The 12,075-nt window shown below is 44.2% G+C and overlaps 1 protein-coding gene across 1 annotated transcript in view; it reads right to left on the bottom strand.

Annotated features, from left to right (window-relative positions):
• The window catches only part of ptprq (protein tyrosine phosphatase receptor type Q), a 226,504-nt gene that overhangs the window by 117,558 nt on the left and 96,871 nt on the right, over positions 1–12,075 (bottom strand). The window contains exon 27 of the mRNA XM_041215661.1: positions 1,090–1,371. Coding sequence (XP_041071595.1) covers positions 1,090–1,371 — 282 coding nt within the window. The remainder of the gene's footprint in view (positions 1–1,089; positions 1,372–12,075) is intronic.

Here is a 12,075-nt window from a genome sequence, read left to right as displayed (position 1 = left end):
TTACCCTGGTAGAATGAAGGAGATGGTTCATCCTCGTTCAGCACTGGGTGGCTGTCCTCTTTTGCAGCACATTGGCACTGACCACCACTGCCACCGCCTCCCCTGTGGAATGGTGACCTTGCTTAATGGTCTTCGCCCAGAGCGGGGGTAAAGGACTTCACGGCAGCCCTCCACTGCGTCCAGTAGGAGCCCAAGGGAGGTGTTGCTAAATCAGGGGGCAGCATGTTTCCTCTCTTTGGTAGCCATCAGTTCCCAGTAGCTTCCTATACCTTGAAGAGTGCTGGCTCTGTGCAGGAGCAGCCTTTAAATATGGCGTCCGGGTTACTGCGGGTCAGGGGTGATGGTAGGACGGGCAAATCAGAGGCCGCCCCACCAGTGATCCAGCATGTTTCCCGTGAATGCATTGCTAATAAGGCAAGGCGTGCCAGGAAGGTGACGATACAGCGCGAAAACCTGCCATTGTGCCCGGCGAGTTCACTACTGCAGTTAGTGCAAATCTGGGATGATTTTGCCCTGTGTTAGCAACTATAGTAATCCAGTGCTGGGAAAATTTGAGAAAATTAGATCGACATACAAATGTCTTATGGTTTGAATGGAGTGGGAGACATTCCAAAAGTTTACAGCATTGAATAATGTAATGCCATTGGTATTTGATGGTGGGTTCCATGAAACTGCTACTTCAGTGGAACTAATGCACTTATAGGTCACATTAAAGAGCGGACTAGTAGGAGCGGTAAAGAAAGCAAGAAAAAGAGTCAGAACATTTTAAATTGGATGGATTTTGGGTTGAGCATGTTGCCAGTTTATTGTTAACCCTTTGCCCTCACCATAAATGGAAAGACAGGTCCCATTAAAATGAATAGGATTTGGGTGAAAACAATTCTCCTGGTTGAGGAAACAGTTAAAAAGAGATATCAACTTCCACTACAGATGGCTTTTTATTAGATCAGAATTGTAATCCAGCTGCAGAAAACATGCATGATGTATTGAAATAGAGCTCTGGCTTTCCATTTTCCTTGTTACAGCAGTGCGTTTCTATTATTTTTTTGGCAGAAATCTAAATTCTCAGTATTACAGAACAGTACTTACCATCGTGTTTTGTCACCAAAAGCACAACTGGAGATGTTTGATTCCCATGGCCATACTTGGTATATGCTTTGACAGAGACGTTATAAGGGGAAAATTTCTTTAAGTTCTCTAGATAAATGTATGTTTCTGAAATGTTCATTATAAAGGAATCCGTATAATTGGTGTATGTGACTTCATAGCATATAATAATCCCATTCGGCTTCTCTGGAGGTGACCAGCTCAAGTAAGCAGACGTTTCAGTTACATTTTTGAAGGTTAAGTTTTCAGGAGGGGTTTCTGGTTCTGAAAGGCACAGCAAAGAACATACATTTGTTAACTTGGATTATTTTGGAAATACTTAATAATAAAGGTTTGATTTGAATTGGTGTACTGGCAAACTACTGTAAGTATGAAAAATTAAATGCAATGAAGTTGAATTGAAGGCTTAAATTTTAAGTAGCTGTGTATAAAAATCCCAATTCTGGCTCCCAGCTTCCTTTGATCATGTATGGAACCATCTTTCAGTTTGCAGCTCACAAACCAACAGCAATGGCATGTGACAGGTATGAGGGTAAAAGTCTCCAAAGGTAAATTATATTCCTTTCCATTCATTTTTCTTTAGGTTGGACATTTTGCTTTTGTGTTTATCAAAATGAAAGATGGCATTCCTAGGAAAATGTTCCCACTTTTGACAATCAGTATCAATATCAAGCAGTTCCAGCTACAGTATAGTGCAAGTTAGTTGAAATATAGCGCTCTACCTATTTTGCACTAATGATGTGTCTTAAATTGTGCCTCAGACAAATACTTCATACAACAGCACTGGGACATTTTCATTCCAATGCCAGACATCCTTACCATATAAGTGAAATCAGTGTCTAATTGGGAACAGTGTATTGTTAAATATCTATGCCCACAGGAAACTGGGTTTAGATTATCCATTTTTATTTTATTTCAGGTACAATTTTATACTATCAGTTCCTGATGAAATCAAACTCAAGTCCCAGCGGTAAATAGCCAGTGTGTGTTGTAGCCCTATCAAAAATTGTGCTCCCCTGAGACATGTGGTGGCATCTTCTTCTGGTGGGAAGCTTGTAAGCAGAATGACTGGAAGTGCGTAGCGCTTCTGCTCGCAGGCAGGATGGCTGGCCAAGCATGATCACACGGAGACCAGCCAATAGTCGAGGAGCACAGGGAATCTTGCGGTAAGGACAGGCAGGAAGCCGAAGTCTCTGCCGTTACCTCATGGGGTTCAAGTTTCAGGTGCCATATTTAAAGGGGACTTGGACAGGTATTCATTCCCTGCAAACCAGGAGCATCATTCTCGCTGTGTGAGGAGCTTTTGGGAACTACAACTGCTGCTACCTCTTCTCCTTGATCCCTGAAGTTGCTTCCACCTCATACCAAAGTGAGAAATAGATCTGAGTGCAGAGTGGTCCCATGGCTCAGCCATGCCTCCCTACAGATTCTCCTTCAGGGCATCCAGGAACAGCGGGAGATCTGGTTTCCAGCAGCAAAAGGCTCTCCCTCCTGATCAAGGTGGCTTGGACAGAAGTCATAGCAGAGGTTAGCGGCTGTGAGTCCATACAACAACTTGGGTCCAGTGCAGGAAAAGGAGGAATGTTTCCCTGCATGCTGTAAGGGTAAATGACACCATGTAGTCACTGCAAAGTGGCACTCATAACGGCAGCCAGCAATGTAAATGTGCGAGTGGAGACAGATGCCAGATAGGGGTTTGGGCTGTAGGCCTCATCATTAGATGGAACATGTGGGAATCACTTCATGCTCTGAAGGTTATAAGCATGAATGCTCGTAAAGCCGTTATGCACCCATAGGGATACCACTCAATCCTCTGTTGCCTGCAGAAAAAAATGTTCATAACTGCAGGGAACACTAAGATGGATGGAGTGTCCCTGACATTTGCATATTGACCCCTGCTGAACAGGAGACATTGACAGTGGCTGGGGAAGACTATGAGCCTGCATTCCAACGCATTTGAGTGAGGATGTTTCCAGTTTGGTGTTCACAGCTGGACATACAGGAGTATTGCCTGAAACATTGATGACAAAAAGGACTATGCATAACTGTGAGCTAATTCTTTGTGTTCTCCACTTCAGGTCCTTGCAGCAAGATTAGGCAGCCTTACCCCAACTCCACCTCCACCTTATACGATGAAGGGATGCAACACTCAGAGGATGCATCTTCATGTCATTTCCCTGCATCCTCCACAAGCACAAGAGACTTTGTGGAGGCTTCCTTCTGGCTGAGACCTGGTTGCAAGGAGGATGTCTGGCACGTCACTCCATCACCCTGACATCTGCAGCTGCAGCCACAGCATTCCACTCCCTCATAAACATCAGTTTTTTCCTTCTCTGAGGAAGCATTCGGCTCCTCCATCTCCCTGCAAATCCCTCATCTCTTTGTTGCCCGAGGTTGTGTAGGGCACAACAGGCCACAATGATCCTGGAGACACTCTGTGATGCATACTGCAGCACTCCACCTGAGTGGTCCAGGCAGCAAAACTCATCTTCAGCTATCTGATGGTCAGTTCTATTGTTGCCCTTGTTGATGCATTGGTGGTGTTATACCTCTCCTCTCCTGGGCTCTGTGGAACCTGCACAGGTGTCATGAGCTAGGTCTTCTGTGGACATCCCCTATCACCCAGATGCCATCCTTGCAGTTGCAAAGTGGCAGCAAACAGTTGTGGCACCTGAAGAGTTAGTGAGGATGTAAGAATCATGAGAACTCATTGGGAAGCAAGCACACACCTGAAGGATTCATTTGCTGCAAACTGGGAGAGTGAAATCCCTTTTGGTTTATGAATTTTGCTGGCTATTTCCAGCAAGTTCTCAGGGCCACGTGTGCGATCAATTGGCCCTTGTACCTGTGGCAGTGTAGTGATGGCAGCGAAACCCACAGCTCTGTCTGCCTGGCACTCAAGGTTTCCAGTGAATCGCAGAAATTCATTGGCTGTTCTGAACAGGGCATTGTTGACCTCCCTGATGCATTTTGAGTGGTTGACTACGAGGTCCCACACATGTCCCCCTTAGAGCCCTGGAAAGACCCTCAAGCACAGAAACTCAACGCTGCAGAGACTTTTAAATCAACTGGCATTGGATTGCCTCCCAATCCATAGAATGTAGGTTCTCCTCACGGAGCTGACATAGGTAAGTGATGGAAGCCTGTGACAGCCCCAGCTGCCTCCAATATTGCCTTTCTGACATGCAGGCAGTTAGACCGCTGCCGTATATTCAATTGCTCATCGTCGGACTGGCCCCATCCAGAACTGCCTGTCTCTCTGCTGGCATTCTGGCCATTGCTATGCCTGGCCCTCTGCTGGTTCTTCTGCAGCTGCACCCAAGCCACCAGAAGCAGTGGGTGCACTTGACCCACCTTGACTGCCTGAGGTAAACTGTGAACAGAAGGCAGCCAAAGATTTGGCCAACACAGTCTTTTTTTTTTAATTTGTTCATGGGATGTGGGCGCCGCTGACCAGGCCAGCATTTATTCCCCTTGTTCAGAGAGCATTTTAAGAGTCAACCATATTCCTGTGGATCTGGAGTCACATGTAGGCCAGACCAGGTTAGGACAGCAGATGTCCTTCCCTAAAGGACATTAGTGAACCAGATGAGTTTTTACGATAATCAACAATGGTTTCATGGTCATCATTAGACTTTTAATTCCAGCTTTTTATTTAATTCAAATTTCACCATCTGCCATAGGTCATCTATCACCATCTATCCTAGGTCTCTGGAATACCAGTCTAGTGACAATACTACCACACCACCGCCTTCCCCCTCTCCTGCCCTGAGCACTTTTGACCAAAAGGTAGCTCTATATGCCAGGTAGCATTGATCACACCCCAGTCTCCACCCACCTCATCATGGTCAACTTAATCCTCAAGGTTCACCTTAGAGATGTCTTCTTCTTGACGCAACCATGTTTGTGGACATTCACAAAGTGACCATGGAACCAGAAGCCATCACCCTGCACCCTCCCTTAATCATTGTTGACCCTCCCACTGTTACCCTTAACTCAGAACTTTAACATTTACCTTCCCTATGTAACCCTTGATCTCACCATAATCATGCTTCCATTTTTCGACATTGACCTTCCCTGTATACACTGTATAGTCCAGCTTTCCCCCACAAGACTTTGTAGATCTGCCACCTTTCTCCCTCCTTCCCTCACTCAGTCGTACTCCATTCCCCTATGACTGCCACCACTCTATTTCGATCTGTAGTTCCACAAAGCTCCCCACAGAAGATCAAACAACTCCTATTCACTCCAAATCCACCAGGAAGACTACTGCGCCTGAATCTGAAAGTGTTCCTCATTCACTGATCACTTAATTACAAAGGTGCACTTAATTCTCTGAGGTTGCCTTTTGACATGCAAATGTATTAAAAAGAGGTTCCCGACGCTTGCCATCGTGAAACTCGATCTGCTGCCAACTTAATACCATAGTTTCAGCCAGCCAAAGCTGACTTTTGGCTTCCCAGACAATTAAGTGCCCCCACTCACCTAGTTTCCAGCTCCTGGGAGCATCAGAAGATTCCAGACATGGTTTCCCACTAGGACTGGAATCACTGGATCAGTGAATTTATCCTGCAGAGTGCATTTGGTTACTGTACTTTATAGATATCTAGCCAATCTGCTTCACTATGCTTGTCTGAGGGGTTATGATGAATTGGAGTGAAGTAATAAGTGGGGTGCTTGAAAGCTTAGTGTTGGGATCACTGCTACTTTTAATTTACAATAAAGACTTGGATTCATACGCTCAAATTTGCAGGATGATACCAAACCAAGATCAGTAGAGGAATGAAAGGAGGCAGTTCAGGAATTATGCAAAAAGTTAAACAAAATATTATGTGGCAGCACAATAGCAGATCAAATAGGCACTTGGTGGTTTGGAACTTGAGTACTGCTGATAAAATAAACATATTATAGAAGCTTTTCTGCCTTGCACTCATCAGGACTGAATCACAAGAATACTAAATATCAAAGGGAACAACAATTTATACAACATGAGAAGAATGTGCTGATTAGTTGATGAGTGTACTCTGGTTGGTAGAGGCATTGACATGGCAAATGCACCAGGGAACAGTTAACTGCCAAGCCTTTGTTTAAATTCAAACCAGGCAAGTCAACTCTCATTGGTCAAGGCACTGTCAAGGGTAATGACCAGGGAATAGTTGTTCCCCAAGCTTTGTTTAGTTGAAGAAGGTGCAATGTGTGGGCATGTTCTTTCTGTTTGCAAAGGACAAGGCGCTGTGTGTCAATACATGTAGCTTCTAGCACACATACATGAGCCACACTGTGAGCCCAACTGATAACCTTAAATTGGTTGTTAGCATAATCCTTAACACAATTGGAGTTATTTAGTAAGTATTGTTCAATCGCAAAATCATATCTAATGTTGGACACTATGTTCTGAGCTTTGCGAGCATGGGCTGGTTGAGTATGGTCAGTGCTTTGCCTGTGCAGAAAGCCAAAGGGATGTGCTGCTTGATATGATCACCCCCCCCACTCCGCAGTCATCGGGATGCATGGCTTAGGAGATCAAATGTACTCCTGATAAGTATAAAGTATTGCAAACAGGAAGGACAAATTAATGGGTCATTTGGTCCATGAGTGATATTGATATAGGTGAAGAAGATGGTTAAAAAAAAATCTAGGAGCCTTAACCAGAGGCAGTGGCATAATGTAATGTAACTGGTATGGAATCCAGGGACTCTGATAAATGCTTCGGAGACATGAGTTTAAATCCCAACACAGCAGCTGGGGAATTTAAATTTCATTAATTAATAAGTGTGGAATAAAATGATAGCTTAATGATCATTTATAATGAGACTAAATAAAAACCTATCTGGTTCACTAATGCCCTTCAGGGGAGGATATTTTCTGCCCTTACCTGCTCTGCCCTACATGTGACTCCAGATCCACAGCAGTGTGGTTGCCTCTCAGCTGCCCTCTGAAATGGCCTAGCAAGCCATTCAGTTGTATCAAACCATGACAGGAAAGTGGAGTAGGAATAAAACCAGACAGATCACTCAGCATTGACCGAGGCACTAGAAATGACAAAGGTACACCCTGCCAAATAGACTCTGCAAACTTCTCACTAGCATCAGAAACTTGAGCCAAAATTGTGAGAGCAGTCCCACAGAGTAGTTAAGCAAAACCTGATATAGTCATACTCACTGAATTATACCTTAGAGCCAAGGTCCCAGACTCCTCCATTACTAAACTGACCAAGGTTGCAGCACAATGGCATACAGTCAAGAGGGAGTGGCCTTGTGAGTCCTCAATATTGACTCCAGATCCCATGAAGTCTCATGGCATCAAGTCAAACATGGGCTAGGAAACCTCCTGCTGATTACCATCTACTGCCCTCCCTAAGCTGATGGTTCAGTAATTCTCCAAACGGAACAGCACTTAGAAGTAGCAAGGACACAGAATGTACTCTGGGTGGTTACTTCAATGCTCATCACCAAGAGTGGCTCTGTAGCAATGATACCGACTGAGCTGGCCACGTCCTGAAAGACAAATCTGCCAGAGTAAGCCTGTGACAGGTGGGGAGAAAATCAAAAATATACTTGACCTCATCCTCATCAACCTACCTGTTGCAGTGCACAGTCCTTGTGGAGACAAAGCCCCTCATTGAACTATGGATACCTTCCATCGGGTAGTGCTATCATCGTGCTACCTGGGATAGATTTAGAACAGATCTAGCAGTTCAAAACTGGATATCCATGAGGCACTGTGGGCCATCAACACCAACAGAATTGTATTTTACCACAATGTGTAACCTCATAACCTGGCATGTACCTCACTATTGTTTCCATCAAGCCAAGGGATCAACTCTGGTTCAATGAGGAATTTAAAAGAGCATGCCAGGAGCAGCACCAGGCATACCTAAAATGAGATGCCAACTTCGTGAAGCTACAACACAGGACTACATACATGCTAAATAGCAGAAGCAGCATGCTAAGCAATCCTACAGCCGATGGATCAGATCTAAGCTCTGCAGTCTTGCCACATCCAGTCGTAAATGGCGGTGGACAATTAAACAATCAACTGGAGGAGGAAGTTCCAAAAAATATTCTCATCCTCAATGATGGTAGAGCCCAGCATGTCAGATGGGAGAGCCCAGCATGTCAGATGGGAGAGCCCAGCATGTCAGAGCAAACAACAAGGCTGAAACAAAGAGATAAAAACAAAAAACTGCGGATGCTAGAAATCCAAAACAAAAACAGAATTACCTGGAAAAACTCAGCAGGTCTGGCATATATTTCACCCCTAATATTTCACCCCTCTCCTTGGATTCACCTAGTTCTGTTGAAGGGTCATGAGGACTTGAAACGTCAACTCTTTTCTTCTCCGCCGATGCCGCCAGACCTGCTGAGTTTTTCCAGGTCATTGTTTTTGAACAAGGCTGAAACGTTTGCAACCATCGTCATCCAGAAGTGCTAAGTAGATGATCCATATCTCCAGCATCATAGATGCCAATCTTCAGGAAATTCAATTCACTCCCCATGATTTCAAGAAACAGCTGAAAGCACTGAATGCAGCATAGGCTATGGACTATTGACAACATCCCAGCTGTGGTACTAATGATCTAAGCTTCAAAACTATCCACACCCTTGGTGAAAATCTTCGAGTATAGGTACAACACAGGCATCTGCCCATTAATGTGGAAAATTGCCAGATATGTCCTGTCCACAAAGAACAGGCCAAATCCAATCTGGACAATTATAGACCATCAGCCTACTCCTGAACATCAGCAAAGTGATGGAAGATGTCAGTGACAGGGCTATCAAGCAGCATTTACTCAGCTATAAATGCTCACCAATGCTCAGTTTAGAGGTGGGAAGCAGTGAGTCGGAGGGTTGGGGGAGGGAAGTGCTGGATTGTTTTTAAAAAAGACTGAGCATGCACAGTAACCGCGCTATAACAGAAAGGCTATTGGGGAATGGCCCTAATTTACAAACTGAGCTAAAACTAAAATGTGCTCCTAGAACAGGCTTTAATTGTTGGAGGCTTATACTTTGGTTGCAAGAGATGGTAGGAGCCTGGGAACTCTGTGGCAAGTAACGCACTTCCTGACTCCATAAAGCCTGTCTGCCATCTACAACATACAAGTCAGAAGTGTGATCAGTAAGATGTGTGTGAAGAGACAGGAGACTACGTCTGAGTGTGATAGGGACTGAGTGAGTAGCGAATTAAGTTCACGTGAGAATTCAGTGCACGGGTGAAAGAGGTGTGGCATACACAGGAGTTATTCTAAGTTAATTAAGTGAGTAATTACATTAATTTAACTAAATAAGATAGGTAGCAATGGCAGGACAGGTGTTATGTTGCAGCTGTGGAATGTGGAAATTTTTGGACGCCAAGGCAATCCATGACAAACACATCTGCAGAAAGTATAAGCTTGAGAAATTCCGGATCAGGATTATTGACCTGGAAGCCAAACTGCAGACACTGCGCAACATAAGGGAGAGGGAAAAATATCTGGACACTTTGTTCCAGAAGACAGTCATGCCTCTTAGAATAGGGTCATCTGTTTTGGTTAGCGGTGAGGGACAGGAGGATGCGACTGTGAGTGAGGCAGGTAATGGGACCAAGCAGACATTAGTGGAGAAGCCTCAGACTTTGAAATTGTCACAAACAGGTTTGAGGTGCTCACAACATGTGTGGACAAAAGCAAGGTCTACAAGGTGGATGAGCAGGCTGGCCATGGCACCATGGTACAGGAAGCCAATCAAGCTGGGGGAGCAAACAAGAATATAGCGGTAGTAGGGGACAGTTTAGTGAGGGGGATTGACACTGTCCTCTGCAACACCTGCAGCAAAAAGCGAGAGTCCAGAAAGCTGTGTTGCCTGCCCGGTGCCAGGGATCGGGACATCTGCTCAGGGCTGGAGAAGAACTGGAGAACTGGCTGGAGAGTGGGATGGGGAGGATCCAATCATCGTGGTTCATGTAGGTACCAATGTCATAGGCAGGACAAGGAAGGAGGTGTTGCCTAGTCAGTATGAGAAGCTAAGTACCAAATTAAGAAGCAGAACCTCAAAGGTAATCTCTGGATTATTACCTGAGCCACGTGCAAATTGGCGTAGGGCAAATAAGAATAGAGAGATGAATGTGTGGCTCAAATGTGGTGCTGAAGAAATTAGTTCCTGTTTGTGGGGTACTGGCACCAGTACTGGGGAAAGTGGGGGCTGTACCACTGGGATGGTCTCCACCTGAACTGTGCTGGGATGTGTTCTTGCGAATTGCATGACTAGGGAAGAAGAGAGGGCTTTAAACTAATCAAGGTGGGAGGTGAGTGATCAAGCTTGTATTGATACGGTAAATCAAGGGGTAGATTTAAGGCAGGACACCACAATAGTAATATGGGAAATGAGCATCACTGATTGGCAGCAAGGGACAGAGAGATAAAACCTAAGAATACGCCAATATTAAAGACTCAATGTTATAAAGATAACAAAAAGACAAACCTAAAGGCTCTGTAGCTGAATATGCTAGCATTCATAACAAAGTAAATGAATTGATAGCACACATTGAAGTAAATAAACATGATCTGATAGCCATTACAGAGATGTGGCTGCAGGGTGACAAGGATTTTGTCCTGAATATCAAGGAGTATATGCTATTCAGCAAGATTAGGAAGCTAGTTAAGGGTGCAGGGGTAACATTGTTGATCAAGGATGGCATTGGTACAATAGATGGGGATGACCATGGTTCAGGAGATCAGGATGTAGAATCGGTTTGGGTGGAGATGAGGAATAGTAGGAGAAAGAAGCCACTAGTGGGAATGATCTACAGGCCCCCTAACAGTAACCATAATGCAGGATAATGTATACAAGAAATGTTGGGTGCTTGTGATAAAGGGACAGCTATAATCATGGGTGACTTTAATCTACAAATAAACTGGAAAAATCAGTTTGGCAGTAGTAACCTAGATGAGGAGTTCATGGAATGCTTTCAAGATAGTTCTTTAGAGCAGCACGTTCTGGATCTTACCAAAGAGCAGGTTATATTAGACTTGGTATTATGTAATATGACAGATTTAATCAATGATCTCAAAGTAAAGGCATCCCTAGGTAGCAGGGACCACAATATGGTTGCATTTTACATCCAATTGAAAGGGAGAAGAGTGGGTCTAAGACTAGTACCTTAAACTTAAATAAGGGCAACTATGTGGGCATGAAAATTGAACTAGCTGAAGTGAACTGGGATACTAGGCTAGGGAATAGATTAATAGAGAAGAAGTGGCAGACATTTAAGGGGATATTTCAGAATACTCAGAATAAGTATACTACTACTGTAGAGAAGAATTCTAAGGGGAAGACCCACCATCTGTGGTTAACTAAATCAGTTAAGGAAAGCATCAAACTTAAGGGAAAAGCGTATAACAATGCAAAGTTGAGTGACAGGTCAGATGATTGGCAGCTGTGTGTATCATTTACAAGGTGCACTGCAGCAACTCACCAAAGCTCATTCAACAGCATTTTACATAACCACAATCTCTACCGTTTAGAAAATATGGGCAGCAGAGGTATGGGAAAACCGCTACCTGCACATTCCCCTCCAAGTTACACACCATCTTGACCTGGAACTGTATCGCCATTCCTTCACTGTCACTGGACCAAAATCCTAGAACTCCGCCACGAGTAGCATTCTGGGTGTACATGCATCACATGGACTGCAGTAATTCAAGAAGGTGGCTCACCACCATCTTCTCGAGGGCACTTAGGGATGGGCAATAAAACTGGCTATGCCAGTACAGTCACGTGTCAAGAACGAATTAAGGAGAATACACAACCTAACCAACAAATATACAGGAGCAATCAATAATGCTAATAAAATGTTTAACTACATAGACAACATAGTATAGTACAGTATAAATCTGAGGAAGTTATGATCAAATATACATTGTTCTGGTTATATCATACACAGTGAAATCCACAGTGGTATTTCCGGTCTCCAACTGGAAATGTAGTGGGA

The sequence above is a fragment of the Carcharodon carcharias genome, chromosome 21, assembly GCF_017639515.1.
Source record: "Carcharodon carcharias isolate sCarCar2 chromosome 21, sCarCar2.pri, whole genome shotgun sequence".
NCBI lineage: Eukaryota > Metazoa > Chordata > Chondrichthyes > Lamniformes > Lamnidae > Carcharodon > Carcharodon carcharias.
The sequence above is the reverse complement of the archived record's forward strand: the minus strand, read 5'-3'. Positions and strand labels throughout refer to the sequence as shown.